The sequence below is a fragment of the Acinonyx jubatus genome, chromosome C2 (assembly GCF_027475565.1).
Source record: "Acinonyx jubatus isolate Ajub_Pintada_27869175 chromosome C2, VMU_Ajub_asm_v1.0, whole genome shotgun sequence".
NCBI classification, from domain to species: domain Eukaryota; kingdom Metazoa; phylum Chordata; class Mammalia; order Carnivora; family Felidae; genus Acinonyx; species Acinonyx jubatus.
Window position 1 is genome coordinate 82,300,917 of NC_069384.1, and position 22,882 is coordinate 82,323,798.

The 22,882-nt window shown below is 35.5% G+C and overlaps 1 protein-coding gene across 12 annotated transcripts in view; it reads right to left on the reverse strand.

The window, feature by feature from the left end:
* Positions 1 to 3,897: 3,897 nt before the first annotated feature.
* The window catches only part of KLHL24 (kelch like family member 24), a 43,932-nt gene continuing 24,947 nt past the window's right edge, over positions 3,898 to 22,882 (reverse strand). For all 12 annotated transcript variants that reach the window (XM_027061345.2, XM_053221161.1, XM_027061341.2 and 9 more), the window contains 5 exons: positions 20,906 to 21,090; positions 19,590 to 19,708; positions 15,248 to 15,436; positions 13,743 to 13,931; positions 3,898 to 9,049 (listed from right to left, as the gene is read on the reverse strand). In XM_027061345.2, coding sequence (XP_026917146.1) covers positions 8,849 to 9,049; positions 13,743 to 13,931; positions 15,248 to 15,436; positions 19,590 to 19,708; positions 20,906 to 21,090 — 883 coding nt within the window. In that variant the 3' untranslated portion in view covers positions 3,898 to 8,848. The remainder of the gene's footprint in view (positions 9,050 to 13,742; positions 13,932 to 15,247; positions 15,437 to 19,589; positions 19,709 to 20,905; positions 21,091 to 22,882) is intronic.

Below are 22,882 nucleotides of genomic sequence, written 5' to 3' on the forward strand. Positions count from 1 at the left end.
GGATTAGGGAGCACCGGGTTGGCTCAGTTGGTAGAGCATGAGACCCTTGATCTCAGGGTTGTGAGTTCAAGCCCCATGTTGAGTGTGGAGACTACTTTAAAAATAAAACAAAACAAAAACTAGGACATTAGTGTACTGCTATTTCCCTGTCTCAACAAGCAGCCCTTCCCTGATTGCTATGCATTTTCTCACTTGACAGAAAGCTTCTGGAGGACAGTGACTATCTTATTCGATGTATTAGTCCCTCAGCATCTTTCCCAGTGCTTGGCACAATTGGAAAGAAGAGACCATAAAATCTCTTTACCCTGGAAAATGATGATTCTTTATTCCCATTTACACAGTTCTCAGTAAGTGGAATGTCTGTAACTACCTCTATCACGCTATACAGAATTGATCTGTTCACATGTCTGCCGACCCTGTCAGTCTCTAATCCTTAAGAACAGGGACTGTCAGGGAGCCTGAGTGGCTCAGTTGGTTAAGCATCTGACTTTGGCTCAGATGATGATCTCATGGTTCATGAGTTCGAACCCTTCATTGGCCTCCATACTGACAGTGTGGAGCCTGCTTGGGATTCTCTCTCTCTTTCAATCCCTCTCTGCCCCTCCCCCCCACTAGCTCTCTCTCTCTCTCTCTCTTTCTCTGTGTCTCAAAAATAAATAAACTTAAAAAAAAAAAAAAAGAACAGGCACTGCCACATTCATTAATGCAATCCCAGCGAGGAACATTCTGCCTAATCTACATCAAGGATTCCAATGTTTGTCAAATAAATAAATGAATAAATGAATGAATGAAATCTCAAAGCTATTCATTACTAGCATTCTTGATTAAGCACCATTGCCAAGTACTGTGCTGAATGTTTTACATTCTAATTTATTCCTCAAACTAAGCCTAAGTGGGAAGGGGGGAAACCAAAGTTCAGAAGAGTTAAATATCTTGCCCAAAGACATACATGTAGTAAATGTTAAAGCTGGCATTTAAACACGGTTGGTTTTAAAAATTTTTTTCACGTTATGTTGCCACTAAGCCTAGTCTAAGTGTACCAACTAGCACTTTTCAGAAAACCAGGCTTAGTGAATGGCTCCACGGTACTAACTTTATCATTAGAGCAATGATTCCCAGGCACTTTTTTCTATATATGCTAGTCCTGTGTCCTTTGAGAAGATAAGATCAAATAGGCAAAGATTTTAACAAAAACATGCAAGGGAAGAAATGTCCTGTGAGAGAACACATGGAGAGTCATTAGGTCCTAAAAGCAAGTGAAGGAAAGGGGGAAAGAAGGTTAGATGGAAACATCCTGCATTACCATGCAGTCTAATGAAGGCTGGACAAATTAGAAGGGGAGTCATGGAGGCAAAATCCACCGTTAGGAGAGATCTTTTGGGAACACATGTGCCTCAGTAGCCCTGCCAGAAGACATTGGCTGGGCACAGCTGGTGGGAGGTGTGGCCTCAGCACAAATGCAAGATGGATTTCAAAGCCCGCAGCTGTGGCATTATTCGGTCAGTTATGCTCCCTGTGGTTGGAGGTAGGTCAGACCCATTTCCATCGGCTGTCATGCCATGCTAGCAAGCTTCTTGGAAGGCGGCTTTCTGTTTTGTTTTACCTCCTCTGTACATGTGTGGACACTGAATTCATATCAAGCCCTACCATCTTTGGCATCATCCACCAAATCCGAGCAGAAAGGGGTATGTGTGCATACTAATAAATAGGATCTTTTAAAATCCTCTTTTCTTCTTCCATTTTACTCACTAAAACGTAAGTCCCCTCTGTGCTGAGCATATAATAATAAACAAGTGATTTGTGAGTCTTAATTTATAAAGGTGACTGGGTGACAATACAGAGAGGTTAATACTATTGAAATAAAAGTTTAATGTTAGTCACAGTTCCTTTAGAAACAAGAAGCACAGTATGTCACTCAGGGCCACAGGGGAAGCACCAGTGTCAGGAGGCAGAAAGAAATGAGGGGAGAGCATAGTCTAAAGCCTTTCCTGGCTTTTCCATGAGAAAGTCAAGTCAAGGCAGGGCAGGGTCTACAGTTTAGGATTGGCTAGTTTGAGTAATTACAGCAAGCTTTGGGACAGAGGAGCTGTTCTCAGTGTCTGCTACCTGGCCCTAGGGTGACTCAGGGCAGGGGAAATATTGGCTTGGTGTGTGAGTTAAAGGAGGTAGTTGGGGGCATGGATGATATATGAAAGGTAGGCTCACCGACAAGTTGGTTACTGTTTCCAGGAATTAGCTAGTTCTAGGAAGAACAGTCTCTCCCTAGCCAGCAAGGTCCCCCAAAGATGTCAAAAAATTATAAAATAAAACAAAATAAAAAATAAATTAAAAAGATCCCAACAAAATTAAGAGGAAAACCATGCCTTTTGATATTCTAAATCTCCATTAATAGTTAATAGCAGAGAAGAAGGCAGGTTTAAATCATTTTTCCCCATTCCATTATGAGTGCAGGTGATTTTTTAAGTAATCTCTACATTCAAAGTGGGGCTTAAATTCATGACCCTGATATTAAGAGTCATACGCTCTACCAACTGAGCCAGCCAGGTGCTCCAAGAGTGCAGGTGATTTTTTTAAAGAGAAAATTGAAAGTACAAGGGGCTTCTATTCTTTACCCATTGTCCATAATTTTCCAATTATAAGCTAACAAATACTTTTAATTTTTTCACCCCCTTCCCTGCTTTTCATATTGCATTTTTGTCCTGAAATAGCTGCATGGAAAAGGAACCAACATTTATGTTCTTCTGTGCCAGAACTGTTCACCCTTGGACACACATCCCAGTAGCTCATCTCCTCACAATAAGCCCGTGAGGTGAGTAGCATGACCTTTCCTAAATAAGGGAAAGTATGGGTCAGAGATTAAATAGCTTTATGGTATAGAGCACTGGTTGGAATTAGGTCTGATGAAGCCCATGCACTTTCCAGGTGTGGATACAAAGGAATTGAGTCAAAGAAAACAGCTTTAACATTTATTATTTAAGTGGCACTCTAACTTGCCATTTTCTTTTGATGGCACAATTTAAAAACTAAGCATAAAAAGCTAAGCCTTCCATATACTTCTGTAACATATATCTTTTCAAAATTTTACCTTGTTAATGTAAAATCAGACATTGCATCTCCAGTAAATAATATGCCCTCTCCCTGACACCTGAAAGAAAATTTCTTAAGTCCTTTACTCTTAATATTACTACAGGGGTACTTCTGAGAGCCTACTCAAAAAACACTAGAGTGTACATGTTATAAATAACTTTTCTGGTAATTAAAAATTTTTTTGGATAGGTGACTTCCATGTAGTTCAGACCGAAACATCGATTATATGCCTATTTATACATTACATATGATTATGAGTATGCGGTGGCATTTCATTTCTCTTTTTACTTGTTCGTTAGCCACCATTTCCTTTCCTCATATACACCAATGTTTTTAGTTTACCTTTCTAGTTACCTTATGGACATACCAGTAAACACTCACATATATTAATATGAAATTTCCTCCATTCCTTCTTTTTTTGCACAAGCATTTGGATGTACTTAAAATAAAACAATGGGGCACCTGGATGGCTTTGGTCGGTTAAATGTCCATCTCTTGATTTTGGCTCAGGTCACGATCTCACAGTTCGTTAGATCAAGCACCGAGATGAGCCCTGCCCTGATAGGGTGGAGCCTGCTTGGGATTTTCTCTCTTCCTCTCTCTCTCTGCCCCTCCCCAACTTGTGTTCTCACGTGAGCATGTGCACAGGCTGTCTCTCTCAAAATAAATATTGATGGGCATTGAGGAGGACACCTGTTGGGGTGAGCACTGGGTGTTGTATGGAAACCAATTTGACAATAAATTTCATATTAAAATAAATAAATAAAAGAACATAAAAATGAATATTTAAAAATAAAACAAAACAACAAGTTTTTGGTAAACAAAATTTAATACAACTGTATAGTCAAATAATAATGGTTAAAAGACATTTTATTAGATACAACTTTTAAAAAATTAACGAAACTATGCACAAAGTATATTTAAACAAGACATACACGGATTAATGTGCTACAACTGAATTGAGAACAAAGAAGTACAAAGCATTTTTGTTTTCACTGTGGAGATTCTGGAGCCTCTCACTAAAAGTGAATGACATTTGGCTGCCATAGGTCTGTACAAGTTGGAAAGCATATTATGCTTTTTTTCAACTCTATAATTGTGTTGTCTTAGCTCCAGAAATTCTCAAAGATTTAAATAAAGAAACTATGGGGAGGGATGATGGGAAAAGGAAGAATAAGAACTTTTTCAAGAAAGATAAAAGAAAAAGCCTGTAGGAGGAAAAAAAAAAGTACATAAGAATGGAACAAAAAATAAGTGTGTTTACATTTTTGACATTAGATGTAGATATCGTAAATGACATTTTACAAAGTTTTAATCAGTGTTAGATGTTTGTCTGAATATCTTAGAAAGCACCTTGGTAACAAAAACAAACAATACTCCCAAATATAATAAAACTCCAAACACTCAACATTTCTTAACATTCTCATTCTGCCAAGCAACCACATGGTGCTCATTAAAAAATTTAAGAAGAAGGGAAGTTTATTTACTCTGTAGGAAACAGATATGAAACTCACTGAAGGTAAGCTTTGTTTAGAATGAAAAAAAAAAAACAAAAAACAAAAAACCAAAACTGAAATATCACTAGAGAACTTAAGGCACATAAACAAAATTCAGATGCAGTTATTTTGAAAACATTAAAACAAATTCTTTTCTTTGGAACAATATATAAAATAAGTTATGACTACTGCTGTTTTTAAAAAAATTATTTATGATGATCTTTAGCACTAAGTAAATTTAATATCTAAGGCCATCACACAAATGTAAAACATTCATAAAAACATTAAAAAATGTCTGAAGTATGTTGAAAATGTCTCTGGAATCATCAATTCACACTCTGGCTCAATGGTTTCTGGTGTCTAGCATTAGATGTGACAATAAGTATAGCTACCTAGTCCAACCTTTTAAAAGGCCACCAAATTGCCCTCCTTCTGGTTACTTGATATGGTGAATTTATTTATTTAACTACAAAGAATAATGGGGTGAGGTGATGTAAACCTGCCTTTCAAAATAATGCACAAGAAATTCTAATAAGGCCAAAATCGTGTTGAGGTTAACTGGTGTCTTGAGTTTAGTAAAATAAAGGCTTCCACAGGAAGCCTTTAAGAGACATTATCTTAACACTTGGCACCACATAAATAGTTCTCTCTTCTCTTTGAAAATACAGTCTGGAGATGTCTTTTCCTTTTGTGTCTCAAGACACAAAAGGCACACACAACTATTTAACCCCTCTCTTTTCATGTATGGGTTCTCACAGCAATTCTTTAAAAAAAAAAAAAAAATCTATTTGCCATATCCAGACAACAGGGAAAAGAAACACACACACCTGGTTTGCATATTGACAAAAGTAGTATAATTGAACCTTTGTCTTTCCTGAGTTTCAAAAGGGTGTATGACAGTAGAGATACATAAACAATTCATATTCACTAAGAGAAAATGTATCAGTCCACAAAACATTTTCATCTTTCTAAATATAAAAGAATGAATGTTCAACCACAGCCTGTGTGAAGCCCCTTAATCAAATTAAATTTACTCTCGAATCATGAACTGAAGGTTATTTAGTTATGGCATTTTAAACACACCAAATAGGCAAAAATGACAAGTTAATACCCTCCCTGAGTATTTACATCATTTTTTTCCTTAACACCTGGTTTAAATGGAGTAAATATCTATATTTCAGTCATCTAGGGGGAAAAAAAGGTTACTGAAAATTCAATAAGCTACTATTTCATACCTGTGCAGTAGTCAGTGGGAAGATTAAAGTAGACAAAGAAGGTCTTCTGTTGTAAAAATTAGACCACTTTATGGCTCACTCATACATAGGAAAACACATGTTCATGAACAAAAAACAACTATACTTTCCTGTTGATCCACAAACATACACTTGAATTCCTTTTCCCACTGAGGTATCACAGCTGGGTTTAGCAAACTCGTCTCTACCTCCAATTTGTTTTCTGATCTTGTGAAACTTTATGTATTATACAGATTCTGACTGTATGCGATTTATTACACTAACACCCATCATGTACTTTCAAACTCTTTTAAGTAATATCTACACCCAACGTGGGGCTTGAACTCACAACCCCAAGATCCAGAGTTGCATGCTCTACTGACTGAGCCAGCCAGGTGCTCCTCACATGTACTTTCAAATGTAAAAACGAATGATAGAAATGCCCAAATAAAAAAAAAATCTTCTGGAATTGAATTTAATAAGGTCAACCAATTTTTACTTTATGTGCTTCTTTCTGATCATCACAAACTGATCAATTTCTTGGTGTTTGTATATATGTGTGTACATAACCGTACTATCTATCTATAGACACATGTATATACATACATACTAACCCAAAGCTTATGTGAGCATCTCCTATCAAAAGAAAGCCTGTCAACTATGTGATGACACTATGAATATAATCTGTCACAATTTGGTTTATGAATCCCTTTTGATATTTTGATATACTAATTATACCCTAAAATTCTTTTTTATCAATGCTAACACCATTATTTATCAATAATCACTAAAGAAAGATAAACAGTTAAAGGATATTGAAATATCAGTTGGGTAATTTCAAAAATTGTTAATTTCATAGGATCCAAGCTAAGTTCTTGGTGGCCTACTTAGTTTTAAATCATGTAGAAAAATTAAATGATATTGGTATGAAGTCTATGTTTAAACAAAATTGTTTTCTAGAATTTCATTTCAAATTTAGTACAATAAACACATGGATATTAAAAATAAATGTAAGATGAAATACAAGTAAATAGTTAACACTTTTACAATAGACAAAAGTACTATGGATACAAGTTATCTTGAGAAGATTTTTTTTGTGTGAAGTGTCTGTATTATGGGCACAACCTTACAAATACACATGAAAATAACAAGTATCATTTGTATAATCCTTAGCATTTACAAAACACTTTTCTCATACATTATCTCATCTACGGCAAAGAATTTCTGAACTAAATAATTTCCATTATCTACAAAAGGCATATTGCAGAAGTAGAGGTTTTTTCTAAAAATCAAACAAGTGTCCCAATTATATGTACAATTGCCTTTCAACTAAAATGATAGAAAATTGTTTTCTGAATTGCTCTGATAATTATCTCAAAAAGGTACATATCATTTCAAATTGTAATTTGAAAAATTAAAATTTCCTAAAAATTTGTAAGATCTTTAGAGCTTTTCTCAGAATTCAGATTCCAGCTAATCACTGAAGTTGATGCCGTATGATTTATTAGAAATCTCTGTATCATTCTAAGATGAGAAAACAAAAGTGGTTTATCAATGTTAGGTTTTTGATTACTAACTTGGTTATAATAGAAATCTGGTGACACTATAGTCACATATTTGCATCATCTCTCCTGTGACAGGAGTATATAATTATGATGTGAGACGACAATAGTGCCTGGGAAGTTGAAATCCAGCAGGCTACCTGAAACATCCCTGGAACGTCCCTCAAATGTTGTAAATTGTATCTGTTTACCCAGGAATAACAGTAATCACTTTGCTACAGTTCCTGCCATTCCATTTGCCTTAGAAAAAAAATTTACATTCCTTTCTGAAAACTAGTAAGCTTATAAACTGGATGGAGTTGAAAAATCTAGACAAAGGCAACTTGTTTGTTGTATAGAAGCTTGAGAATGTTGACCAGTATTTTCCACAATGGGTACCAAATGAAAGATTTATCTTAAACTGCAAATAATGCTGCTAGTTTTTTGGATAGCTAATTTTAAAAGAAAAATGGACCCACTGATAGGTGGTCCCTGCTTTATCCTTCAAAGGCAACTTAACAGCGGAGACTCCAAGATTTTTACCTGTTCACAGGAAAGGAGGATAACCAGGGAAGAGGACCTCACCCAAAGCACCATACTAATGAAGTCAAACCCTACTGGGCTAGGGAGAAAATTTGTCCCCATTTTCCACAAAATAATCTTGCAATGTGGATTTCAACTCTTTTGCCGGGTTCAAGAAAAGGTGCTTCCTTAGAGGATTTGGAGATGATACATAAATACTTTGAGAGCCACAGTGGTCATTTTCCCCTTCAATGGTCTTATATAATTTTTTTCTTAGGAATAAACCTATAATTTTAATCCCCATTTTAGGGGCATTTGCATTTCTATCTCCTACCCAATGTTCTTCCAAAAATATGTTTAATACAAGACAACAATTCTAAGAAGTAAGTCATGATAATTCAGTACTTTATGATACTCAAATTGTTACTACATTTTTATCAATTACTGAAAAAACTTTCAATAAAATTAATCAGGTTGGATATATCTTTAGTGAAAAAGATTTTTGAAACTGATTTCCCCTCTTAGAATGCATTCTAAGCATTCTAAGCATTATGTGATCCAACCTAAACGAAGCCTAAGTCATGCAGTTTTCTATACATAATATGACAAAGAATATATAGGCTTGCAGATAAACGTACATAAATGAAGAAACCATTCACAAATTCCTAAAAGTTATTCAGGCAGACATTATTTCTGACTCCACATAAGTTCCTTACAAATACTTACAAAGGTACACTCTCAAAACCCAAGCAATAACCACTATTACTTTCAAAAACAAAATTTTTTTCCCAATTACAGGAAAGGCTTTATTACAGTTTGAAAGGTTATTTGGGGGGGAAAGGCACCACAATTATTATCTTTACTTTTTTTGCGTACATGGCACAAAGGAGATATGTCAAGTTCCCACTCTGGAGTTTTTCAAACCTCTCATCTTGGATTGGTGTGGCTTCTTGGGTGAGGTATCCCGGCTTTAGAGCTTAAAGCATTTTTCATTGTATCTATGAATAGTCACACAGCCATGATAGGACACTGGCCTGGGCATTGCAGCTACCCCTGTGATGATACTTGTTGCAGGATCATAACAGAGAATAGTGTCTGTGGCTTCTCCATTTTCCCGTCTTCCACCCAGGATATATATTTTACCATTACACACAGACATACCACAGTTTTCCTGTTCAACCAAATAAAAAAAAAAAAAATTAATTCTTGAAGGGATTTAGTAGCAAACTGAAAAATAAGACCTGCTTTAACAGACCAAAAAAAGGACACATCAAATAAGCTCCCTTTTGCCCAACTCCTGCTCTATGTATGAGTGCCAGATAATTTTGCATGAATGAAATGTTAAGATATGTTATTGGTTGGGGCCAAGATGTGGGAGGTGGAGTGGGGGCTAAGTGGACAGAGAGAAGGGTTTTAACTTAACAGTAGTTGAACAAAAATAGTTTTGAAGAACATGGCTTGCTTCTCCTATTACAGGAAGCTCCCTTATTATAGAAAGTGGCTATTACATGACCAAGGAGTAGGAACATTATCCGTCAAATAGGATCACCCCCAAGTTGAATGAATGAATGAAAGAGTTATAAACAAATTAACAAAGCACTGTTATTAGGACTTTGGCTGGCACATAGAAATTTCCTAAATAATATTTTAACCTTGCACATAATGGGATTCTTAGCTAAATTTTACTCTTTTCTGTCAATAACATAATTACTCTAAAAAACAAATATCATTGACCTAAAAAAAAATTCCACAATTTTTCAAAGGATGTTCTTGACAAGGGTTAAAAAGCAAAATATGTTTAAAATAGCAACTTGTAGCTTTTAGGAATCATGCAGAGTCAAGAGGCACGGAAATAGTAAGGAACAGAAAGAGAAAAAGGTTGCATTAGGCCCATTAGGTCTGCAAAACAAAGAGCTCGTTTTTTGTTTTGTTTTTTTTTTTTTTTTTTAGCTTTTTTGCTACTTAACATTCTAAGCATTTAAAAAACTAGTCTGACTCAAATAACTGTCTCACATGAAATTACAGCTGATTTTTCCTTTTTCACTGATTAGCGTCAAAAGGGTAGGCAAACAGATGGTTCAAAAATTACCTATTAATAATGTTTACAAATATACACTTAGAAGTACTGGTAGTAAGAATGGACTGAGGAGAAAAAAATAATCCCAGAAATATCATTATTTTTTGCTTCCAGAGATTTGATATAGAATACTTGATTTGGACTTCAATGATTTGTCTTTGTCATAATAGATTTAATACACTTCTTATCTAAATGTTTCTTCTTTGAAATTTCCGAAGTCAGATTATTCATTAATTAGAAAAAATGTGCCATGTTTGTCCCGTTGTTTTTCCATAGTTTTATCTCAATCATGTAGTTAAAGACATATTCATTGTATGTCCTGCATTATACTAGATGTTGGCAATTATCTTCCTAAGTTGTTATCATTTTATATGATATAGCTAAGTTCTGAATGAACAGTTCTTGGTGAAAATGCATTATACTTTAAAATATTCACTTAATAAGCCAATAAATATTAGCTTTGATTAAAACATTTACAAATTAGGGCATCTAGTTGGCTCAGTTGGTAGAGCATGTGACTCTTGATCTCAGGATCATGAATTCAAGTCCCACATTGGGGGTAGAGTTTACTTAAAAAAAAAAAAAATTTAGGGGCACGTGAGTGGCTCAGTCGGTTAAGTGTCTGACTTTGGCTCAGGTCACGATCTGGTGGTTGTAGGTTCGAGCCCCATGTCAGGCTCTGTGCTGACAGCTCGCAGCCTGGAGCCTGCTTTGGATTCTGTGTCTCCCTCTCACTCTCTGCCCCCCCCCCCCCAAATAAATAAACATTAAAAAAGTTTTTAAAAAATTTTAGAAATAAGTGTAAACACTTGTCACACAGGTGAATATGACCATAATATGGGTTCTTATATGGTAAGGCACACTCTTACTTCTACAGAACTGGAGATTGTCCTTTCCAGTAGAGGCCACTGAGCTAGAGAAATGTGATTCATTTTACTTAAATGTGATACAAGAATGATAGATTATATTACCTCTGTACCATGAAGCTGAAGATACTATTATGTCCCTTTCATCAGTTGAGGCAATGTTATTTTGAATACATTACTAATTAGAGACTATACCTCAATGTCAACAACTTAAGAAAAATGGTGTTATACTCAGTCCCTATTCATTATATTTATAGTCTATATCTGTTAGGGATATTACATTTAAGACTCTTAAAATTAGGTCCTTTGTTACTTTACTGTCTCATTTTTTATTTATTCAGTAAATATTTACTCAGCACCAATTAATACAAGATACATTGGGAAAGAGAAAAAACAGTATTCTTAAGAAGATGGAATTCCGGTACAGAAATAAACATTGATACTCATAACAGAATATATGACTGCCATAATAGAGGTATAAGGGCAGTGACAGATCAGATCAGATTAATTCTGAACAGGGAAACTTCAGTTTGTTGTAACATGAAGTGGTCCTTGAAAGAAGAGTAGTGTTACAAGTAGAGAAGGTAGAGGGGCGCCTGGGTGGCTCAGTTGGTTGAGCGTCCGACTTCAGCTCGGGTCATGATCTCACAGTCTGTGAGTTCGAGCCCCGTGTCGGGCTCTGTGCTGACAGCTCAGAGTCTGGGGCCTGTTTCAGATTCTGTGTCTCCCTCTCTCTCTGACCCTCCCCCGTTCATGCTCTGCCTCTCTCTGTCTCAAAAAATAAATAAATGTTAAAAAATTAAACAAAACAAAACAAAACAAACAAGTAGAGAAGGTAGAAAAGGCATTAGAGCCTAAGAGGATAGCATGAACCAAGGCAAGAACATGTATGATCTATATTGCAAATTCAAGTTAACAGATACTTAATGTAATGGGGATAAAGTTGCAGAAAGTGAAGCTAAAAAGGCAAGCAGGGCTCAGACAACAGAAGGGCTAGAATGAAGTGGGAAAACTTTTGGATTTTATTCAGTATGTTTCCAATCAGAGAAGGAATATAATAGGATTCGTTGGGAAATAATTGGTGGCAAAATGGGTTAGAGAAGCAAGACATTAAACGCTAATTAGAATATTACTGTTTTTGTTGAGGGAAGAACTAATAAGAACTTGAACAAAAAGCAGGAACCACAGGAATGGAAAAGAATAGGAAAAACTCTGGGGACACAGAACTGATATGCTGGATTGATTCAATTTAGGAGAAAGTGGGGGAAAATCTAAGAGATAAGTCTTGGTGTGAAACAGTAGAAAAATATATATTAGTCTCTGCCTCCAGTTCCTGTCACAGAGCTCCTAAATCCCTTGGAATTTCCTGAGTGATAGGAATGTCTTTTGTTTTAATGAGGTGACTACTGGCTGGTTCCTGGATGGGGACTAGTCAGCAAAAAGATCATGCCATAATTAGAATCTTGAAACTTTCATCCCCACTCTCTGTTCTCTGGAGAGGGGACAGGGGCTAGAAATTAAATTAATAATTACATAATGAAGCCTCCACAAAAATTCCCAAAGTATAATATTCAAACAGCTTCTGGATTGGGGGAGGGTGCACCTCAACCCCAGAACAGAAGCTCCTGTGTGCTTTGGACCCTTCTGGACCTTCCCCTATGCGCTTCTTCATCTGGCTGTTCGTCTGTATCATTTATAATATCCTTTCATATACAAAAAACCAAATAAACACAAGTGTTTCCCTGAGTTCTGCGAGCTGTTCTTACAAATTACCGAACCCAAGGAGGGGCTATGGGAATGTTAATTCATAGCCAGTGTGTCAAAAGTACTGGGGACAAGCTGGAGCTAGTGGTTGGCGTCTGAGGCAGTGGCAGTCTTGGGGACTGAGCTCTCAACTTGCGGAATCTGACTCTAACTCCAGGTAGATAGTGTTAGAACTGAACTGAATTGTAAGACACTCAGCTGGAGATGGAGAATTGGTTGGTGTGGCACATATCTGGTGCCAGACGTGCTGTGAGTGTGAGTAAGGAAGAAACAATTCTTTTATTCACTAGGTTGCCTGGAAACAGAAAAAGCAGGGTTGGGGAAGATGATGAATTCTGGTTTAAGTTTGGAGTCATAGAACATCATAAAAAATATCAAATAGGCAGTTGGCAATTTGAGTCTGGAGCACAAGAGAGAGGTTTTAATGATGATAAAGACTTGAAGTGTATCAGTACTGGGCAATAAATGTGATCACTCAGGAACAGAGTAGAAACTGGGAAGAGGGAGGGGGAAAGAGGCTCAAGGAAAACTTATATTTAAGGGTTGGATAGAAAAAGTAATAGTACATGAATGAAACTGAGATTATTAGTAATGACCTCTGGCAGTATAACACCTTAGAGTGGTATAGGTAGAGCTAGACTTCAGCATCAGAACCATCAAGCATTTTGGTGGTAGAAAGAGGGAGGTTGGAGCCATGAATCAAAGGCTGAGAGAAGACTTTTGGGGAGGCTAGAGGGTAGAGGTGGAGTAGGAGTACAGATAGGATGAAGGAGACCGGAGCACAGCCATTTCTTTTATGATAAAAGCCACAGAAGGAAAGAAACCAGTTTGGGAACATTTGTTTTCTTCAAAATACCTAAGAAATAGGGATAAGGACTAGAGTAGATTCTGAAAAAGGTCAAGGGAAAAAAGTCACCAGCTCAAGTACAACAGCTGCTTCACCATGCGATGGTAAAAATTAAGCTATTTCAATAAAACAATTCTCTGGAAGGAGTTCAAAACGTCATACCATATGCTTAATGTGGAGTTTTAAAAGTTATGAAATAATTCAAGCACACATGAAATATATTAACAGTGAAATTACAGTATATTTATAATGGCCATGTACTTGGTCCCTCGTTGGTTGATTTTTCTTTTGGACTGTTTTACGTTATTACCTGTCGGCTGAATGTATTCTGTACATGCATCCAGTAATCTTCAACTGGATCATAACAGTATATTGCCTTGGTCAGCCCACCAGCAACATATATCAGGTTGTTTAAGGATACGGCTGTTATACACCGCTTGGCAATTGGGATAGCTGCACGAAGTAGCCAAGAATTGGTTTCTGGATCATAAGATTGAACCTAGTAATGTGTAGAAATATTTAATTAAAACTTCTAAACAAAAATGCAAATTTACTTAATAAAAAAGTCTACCGATACATACAAACATGATTAAAAATCAAATCCTATTTATTAATTTACATTAACTAATTCACATTAGTTCACAGAATTAAGAAAGGTTAGCTTGATAGGGAGATGTCTGAATTACAAAATTCTCAGATGCAAATTTATTACTATCAAGCAGAACAGAGTAACACACATAGAGATTATTTCCAGGATGACTGGCTAGGCTATCATGGTAAGTTTCTTTACTTATTTCCGTTAAAATTAACAGTTGGGGTGCCTGGGTGGCTCAGTTGCTTAAGCATCCAACTCTTGGTTTCGGCTCACAGTCTGTAAGATCTAGCCCCACGTTGGGGTCTGCACTGACAGTGCGGAGCCTGGTTGGGATTCTCTCTCTCTCTCTGCCCCTAACTGGCTCTTTTTCTCTCTCAAAATAAATAAACATTAAAAAAAAAGAAAATTAACAGTATAGATTAAAAAAAATTGTGTCCTATAGGATAACTATGCCTCAATTTAAATACAATTTCTTTATACTTTTAGGAAGTCATTTCTTCAAAAGAACACAAGTAAATTTCAATTCAGTGTACTTTGAATTACCACAAATTCTGTATTACTGAATTCTACATATGTAACATTTGGCCACATTATATTACAATTCAATTAAAAAAAAGAATTGATTGACAAAATTCAGTAAACAATTGCTAAAGGGATTAGGTATTAGACATTTGTTTCCAGAATAAATACAGTATTTTCTGAGGTGTGAGGATGGCACATGTTCTTTTATCCCAGGAATCCAATGAACTGCAGCAACTTTGAGCTGTCCTCCATTTATGTTACAGAGGTTTCCTTTCCTCCTTTTTGTTCTAAAAAATACTTTTAAAGTACGCAGAGGATGACCCAGTTGGAAGCAGCATAGCTACTGTATCTTACCTACTCTGCTAATTCACTTCCCAACCGTGTTTTGTGTGAATAATTTTTTGATTTTGTAGACTACTGCAGTTAAGAGGTTTAAAACAATTTATTTAGTCTAAGATCCAAACTCTGAAATTAGTCTTATTTCAAAAAAATTAGATAAAGCTTTTTACAGAAAATTGTTAGATATATTAGGATTTCACTTCAGCAACTTGAAACTCAATGTTTTCCCCCCAAAGGATAAAGTACCAATTTTTAAAAGGTTCCTCACAATAAGGGACCTAGATCTCTATTTGATAAGCCTTATGTAGTTTTCTCCTTATATACATCATTGGTAATTTCTATAAGACGGCATGGCTTACCTTATCAGAACAAGTATTGTCATCAGGTCCTCCACCAATCACAAACAATTTGCCTACACAGCTAGTCACGGCAGGAGAACTCACTGCTTCCTTAAGGGGAGCAACTTCAGTCCATCGATTTGAAAAGGAATCATAACATTCCACGCTGCTAAGTCTGTTTTGCCCATCATAACCTCCAACAACATATACCTAATATGCAAAATACATGGAAAAACCTTAATTGTCAAAAATCTGAATTTTTAAGTAGTTGACTAAGAAATTAAGGGATCTGTCTTTAAAAAGCCCTTGATAACTATAATTGCAATATATTTAGCTCAGTTTCTGAAACTTTATTGGCACCCTCTTACCACCACCAATGATACTTTTCAGATGTTTTTTCATAATAGCCCCCTCCAATGAAGTTTTAATACCACAGATATATTGTATATCCATTTATGTACTGTATATATATCTGTGCTTTATATATGAAAGAGTACAATTCTTTTCACCCTTAAGAACTGATCTTCACCCCCTTAAGGGTGATACTGCTCATGTTGAGAATTACATGATTGCTTAAATACTCACACTCATGGATAATGAAAATATTTGATTCTTATGAAATAATAAACCTATAAAACTAAAATATTAGGCAAGGATTACTAGACTGTGAGATTACTGAAGGCAGGGTCTATGTTGTTCTTCATTTTAGTACCTACTGTGCCTAGCAAAGTACCTGAGACATAATGAACTCTATACTATATATACATTTCAATAGGTTTCACAAATATGAGGAAGGTAGGCAGAGTAATATCTTTGCGACAGGTGAACTAATCAACAAGCTATTTATTAAATGATCTATATGCAGAATAACCCATTAAGAATCATGAGATACACAAAAAACTTTTAACCTAAAGATGTTCTCCAGTTTAACATCCACAATTCCTTTAATGAACAGTCATTATCAACTCTTCCCTCCATATCTAAATAACTAGTAAGTCCCACTAAGTCTTCTTTCACAGCATCTCACATCTGTCTTTTCCTCTTGTTACCAATTGCCACTATCCTAAGTCAGGGTCCATATCATTTTATACTTCTCAGTTAATCTCCTGGTCTACACTCTTGTGCTCCCTCAACCACAGATTAATCTTCCTAAAATACCTCATCAATTCCTTTTAGTAGTTCAACAATAGATGCCTAAGGGTCAAGGGCCAAACTTTATACACTGACATTCCAGTCTGCCCACAATTTATCTTTCTGTGCTCCTCCAAATTTCCAGAGCAGCCAATGCTATTTCGTATTTCAATCTTGCACTTCTCACATTATGTTAAAATGATCTCTTGGTGGGTTTGTTCTCTCAACAACATGATGTCCAGAGAAGTTAAGTAATTTACTCAAGGTCACCCAGCTGGAAAGGGTATGGCAACTGTGGCAAAATTAAGGGCATGGCTTTGAAGTCAAGAGAGGCAGGGTTCATATCTAGCATTGCCATGGAATGTAAACCTTGGGCAGTTTACCTACCCTCTGAGATTCAGTTTTAATTTCCTCAATTTAAAAATGTAGACAGTAATAATACCTATCACATATATAATTTTGAGCATTAAACTTTAATATCATTCCCCTACATGCATAAATTAATAATATATGTTGTGAGCATCAAGATGAAAGGCCTCTAGATTAAGAAAATCTGAGTTTTGTTTTGCCCCTGCTTTATCACTTTCTGTGTAACCTTGGGCAAGTGACTCGATCACTCTGAATTAGGTTTCTTTATCAATTGAAAAAGTGACATGAAATATTCTCTAAGATTCCTTCCTATTTAGATTCTATATTCCAAATCATCCTTACTATCCTACCTTAATAGTGATAATTTATAAATTTAAATAATTTTATAGGTTTGAATTCAGTTTATGCTGTAAGTTTTTAGGACAACAGTTTCTGTTAGTTGAATATATGCTATGTAAGAAAGACTCCTTTCATTTCTTGATTTACTGCTTCTAAGATTTAGGTAACTTCAAGTCAAGTATACTAACATTGGTCAAATAAATTATTGCTTTCCAATCCATACATGATATTTGAGACATCAATCATTTTCATTTGCCTTTGTGCTTCCAGGCTAAATAGGTACAATTTTTTTAAGTTAGATCTCTTCTCTTTCCACCCCCTTGAATATTTTGGCTGCCCCTTTTCAGTAATATTTTATCATTCTTGACGCATGACTACCAAAACCAATACAGTAAGTGCTGGAGTGCCTGGGTGGCTCTGATGATCTGAGCATGAGTTCGAGTTCCGCATCAGGCTGCTGCTATCAGCACAGAGCCTGCTTCAGATCCTCTGTCTCCCTCTCTCTCTGCCCCTCTCCCATGTTCTCTCTCTCAAAAATAAATAAACATTAAAAAAATAATATAGTAGGTACTAACAAACTAGTGATTTTGGAAAATATTTAAATAGAACTAATATTTTATTTCCATTACATCTATTTCAAGATCCTCAATGTTTCATTGACTGTCAATAGCAGCAGCACAACAGATCAATACCCTTAGGAATAAACAGTAGCTTTCAAACTGTGCTTTGAGAAACTCTAGTATTCTACAGTCTATAAATTTCAAGAATCCTCCATGGGGAAATAGGGGGAGGGCACGAGGGCTGATGAGAGGCTGAATGGGAAGGGTTCCTGCACCATCTCAGTTTCAATTAGAGCAGTTCTGTTTTCTCATTGGTGGCTCTAAAATGTCTCCACAGGAGGACCTAAGAGGCAGCAATCTTTTTAGAAGGGGGCATCAGGGAACCAGTCAAAACATGAGTAACGGGGCGCCTGGATAGCTTGGTCGGTTAAGCATCTGACTCTTGGTTTTAGCTCAGGTCATAGTTATGGGATCGAGCCTTGTGTTGGGTGCTGCACTGGGTGCTTGGGATTCTCTCTCTCTCTCCCTCTGCCCCTCTCCTCTGCCCATGCTCTCTCTTTCTAAAAAAACAAAAAACAAAAAACAAAAAGAACCCCACAAAACCCAAAAAACCCGTGTAAGCAAGTATGCTGCTTTTGCTCAGATTGCTCGTTAATTTGAGGTAGCTTTGGAGGAGCTGATAGAGGTGGAGGTAGTGAAAAGCTAAAGAGCCCTTGGTATACTGCTGTATTTTTATCTGTTCTATGTAATGGTTTTTATGTTAGATTTAACTTTAAAAAGAGGGTGTAGGCTCAGTCGGTTCAGTGTCCTAACTTTGGCTCAGGTCACAATCTCACAGTTTGTGAATTCAAGCCCCACATTGGGCTCGCTGCTGTCAGTGTGGAGCCCACTTTGGATCCTTTGTCCCCCTCTCTGTACTTCCCCGACTTGCACTCTCAAAAATAAATAAAAGCCTCTGTGCTGACAGCTCAGAGCCAGGAGCCTGTTTCAGATTCTGTGTCTCCATCTCTCTCTGACCTTCCCCTGTTCATGCTCTGTCTCTGTCTCAAAAATAAATAAACGTTAAAAAAAATTTAAAAATAAAAATAAAATAAATAAATAAATAAATAAATAAATAAATAAATAAATAACGTTAAAAAAAAAAGAGGATGTAGCTGGTTTAAAAAAGTTTGGAAACCACTAGTCTATAAGTGTTTCTCAAGTTCCTAAGGACAAAGAAGATAAATTATATACTTTTACTTTTTTTAATGCTTATTTATTTTTGAGAGAGACAGAGAGAGGGAGAGACAGAGTGTGAACGGGGGAAGGGCAGAGAGCAAGGGAGACACAGACTCCGAAGCAGGTTCCAGGCTGTCAGCACAGAGCCCAACACAGGGCTTGAATTCTCAAACTGCTTCAAGATCATGACCTAAGCTGAAGTCAGATGCTTAACCGACTGAGCCACCCAGGCACCCCCAAATTATATATTTTTAAATATGTATTAGCTACAGTCAATAATCAGTTTTCTTTAAAATATGTTGCTGAATTTATCTTAACACTTACTTTAAACTTTTGTCCCTAACTTGTGTAAAGAAAAAAGATAAAATAACATCACTCTAGATAAATGTATCTCCTCCTGACTGCCAGTCAGCAAAGGAAAATGATTGCTTGGATTAGACATTAGCCTGTTTTTGTACTTGATGTAACTCCTTTATTTTCCAATGCTTCTTAGGCATTCAGACTCCAATGGAGCATAAAAAGAGAAATGTGCTTCACTGCCACAAATTCCAAATTGGGAAAACAAAATATCCATTCAAAAGTACAGTGTCAAATTGTTTATATCTGCAGTTTATCTACTGAGGTTAGAAATGGAAGGAAACACAATTTGAATCCAAAATACCCAGAGAGTGAGTAAAATGAAAGATTCAGCTGTGGTATTTATTTTGGAAATGTACCAGCAATAGTAATAAAAAGTGGTTTCTTACTTTACCAAGGAGGACAGCCATTTTGTGACGCCATCTGCCTTTATTTAGAGAAGCAACTCTGATCCAAATATTTAACTGTGAGTTATAAATCCACACATCACGACCATTGATTCTTCCACCTTTAAATGCAAAACAATGTACACACAATAATATATATATCACTAAGGGACTATGCTCAAGGCATAGATAATTAAAACATAGGATTTATTCAGTCTAAGAATTTGTGAATTCAGTTCAATAAATGAAAGACCCTCTTAAAGTTTAATGGAAATAGTTCCACAGAGCAGATTTAAACTTGGCTGATTATCTTGAAAAATAATAATTATAGGCCCCAAATAATAAAATGCAGAATATGAATTTTACAAATGTATGAGACTATTAATTTGAATCAGACATCAGAAGCACCCAAACAGAATTATTTAAAAAAAGTTTTTTTAAATCATCCATTTTTTCAAAAGTATACTATTGTACAAAATAAAGTATGTATTGTTACATTGTTCAACAGGTAGTAATATAGTAATCTGCAAAGCTGGTAAAATTATTAACCATGAACAGACTTAGGACCATTGATACAGTAGTTATACTTTGTATACGTCTGTCATTTTACGGTCTCTGATTTTAGATGTAACATCACATAAACGAAGTTAAGAATTTTGGGGCACCAGGGTGGCTCAGTTGGTTGAGCTTTTGACTTCAGCACGTGATCACGAGATCAGGTCACGATCTCACAGTTTGTGAGTTTGAGCCCAGTATCTGGCCCTGCTATGACAGCTCAGAGCCTGGAGCCTGCTTTGGATTCTGTGCATCCATCTCTTTCTGCCCCTCCCCCGCTTGCACTCTGTCTCTCAAAAACAGACGTTAAAAAGAAATTAAAAAAAAAAAAAGTTAAGAATTTTAAGGAAAATCATGTTTCATAAACTTTGGGAGAATTTCAGAAAAGCTGGGTGGATTGGAGATGCTTAATTATATGGGTATTTTTCACTTTGCATACTTTACCGTGTTCCTTAAAACAAAGTTAACAGGTAAAAGTTAAGAAAAATTATACTATATTCTATATGCATTTGATAACATTTAAAATATGATGATTACAGGCATTTTTCTAGTGGATCTCTTATAAATCATTCTAGATCATCTTGAGCTCGTTTTTAAGCGCAAAAAGTCACTCTTGGTTTTATTTGTTGTATAAACTGATCTGCCTAAAGTGGGCGTATTCACTTTCACTGTCTGTTTTTTTTTTTTTTTTTTGAGACAGTACTATTGTTTAAAACAGCCAAGCTATGTTCAAATTAAAAGTTGCTACAGTAATAATTCTTTACCTGAAACAAGAATGTCATTCCTTAGAGCACAGACCGCATACTCTGATTTGGTAAATTCTGGAAGCTTAGCCAAAGACTTCCATTCTCCTGTCACAGGATCATAACACTCAGTGTATGGAAGATTAAATCCTCCAACCCGTTCACAGCCTCCGACGACAACAATCACCTCAGAATAGCCAGTTGACCTAAAATAATTATTATAGGAATGTTTAAATAACAAAATACATGCAAGATCATTGGAAACTCTAAAGACATACCATTATCATTAAGAAAGCAGAACACGATTATAAAGTAAACAGTTTATTCTCTGAGCATGTGCCAAATAATACAGGCTGCCAATGACTTACTTTGAGAACATTTATAAGGGATTTAGTGACATCATTTTCCACAGAAAATTTCTATGGGTACTTTTTTCTATGAGTTTTGCCTCAAAAATTGTAAAGCAGTCTAAAGATCCTACCTAACTCAACTGGAATCCTGGTATTAATAAGGATGATTTTCAAATGCAGTTTTGCAGCAATTCAGATGTGTATAATCACACCAAGGTAAGATAATGTAGACAAATGGTGCTTTTCATCAGACTGCTAGTTCTAAAAAAACGAATTCATAGTATAAGTACCCTTTAAAGGAGTATGTGTACTTATTCAGAAATTATTTTTTATAATAATCTTTTAAAGTTAAGTAATTAAAGTAATCCAAAGCAAAACACTGAGCAGTCACTAAAAGAGTTTATAACAAAGAATGTTAATGGAAAAAAGCAAGACAAAAATTATACAGAAGGTCTCATCAATACTATGTAAAAAAATTCTGGAAAGAATATACCAAGGTGCTAACGATAGCTATCTCTGGATAGTGTGGTTTCCTTCTATCAACACAAATTTTCAAGATGATAATGAGCACGGAGAATTTTTAGAGTGGAAAAAAAAATATTTAGAGCACTAAGAGAATCCTAAGGTTTATGTTAGTCACAGGATTCTTTTGTTTTGTAGTTTACATTTAAGTTAGATACAGGAAAAACTAAAAACTTATCTAAGTTTTTTGTTGTTGTTGTTCATAAGGATCAATAGATAGTTTGGAATTTGAAAGTTATTTGGCTTTTATATTTTTTCACAAATATAACTGAAATGAAAAATGCACCTACATTTTATGGTTGTTATAATTTTAAGTCTCATGAAGCAAAATGCTAACAATCCCTCTTCTATTAACTTAAATATGGAGGGAAGACAGACCACATCAGAACACTGATTTGTAGTTTTAGTCATTACACTAAAGTTACACAATTACACTAGAAAAAAACAAAATTAAGCAATACTGGTATGTTCCTCTAACAGAAATACTCTATTCTAGCTACATTTACTCATAGCTTTTCCAGCTAATAATCATTCTCCTGTTCCATGCCAGCCATATTTTTCCATTATAAAATCAGAAAAATATATTGTAGAAAAGAATCTTGTTCATAGATGGAATAAAAATTACTTTTAGGAACCCAGCAAATCATATAACCCTAATCTAGTACATAGTAAAATATTATTGGAAAGATGGAAATATTATCAATACTATTTTCCAAATAATTCCAAAATGAGACTATTAAAGTATTCCAAAATGAATAATTCCAACACAAAACTATTAAAAGTAAAGAGAATAACACCAGATACGGAGTATAACTATTAACTTCTCTTTCTTTCCATAAAAGTATCATTTCCCAAAATTACACTTAAAATACCTCTAAGACAAATCCATGTGATATTCCTCAAAGCCTTATTTATTGATTGATCAAAACAAAAGTTGCTAAATACTGTCATTGGGGTCCAACCACTCCCAATTATTTTAATGTAAAATCAATACAACTATTATTATATTATAGAATTGTGCTTTACACTTTTCCTATAACATTTTATTTGTTTTATAGTTTCTCTTTGCTTAACCTTGCTTGCCTTTTTCAAGACTTCTTAGCCTAATAAACATATATTGTATGTT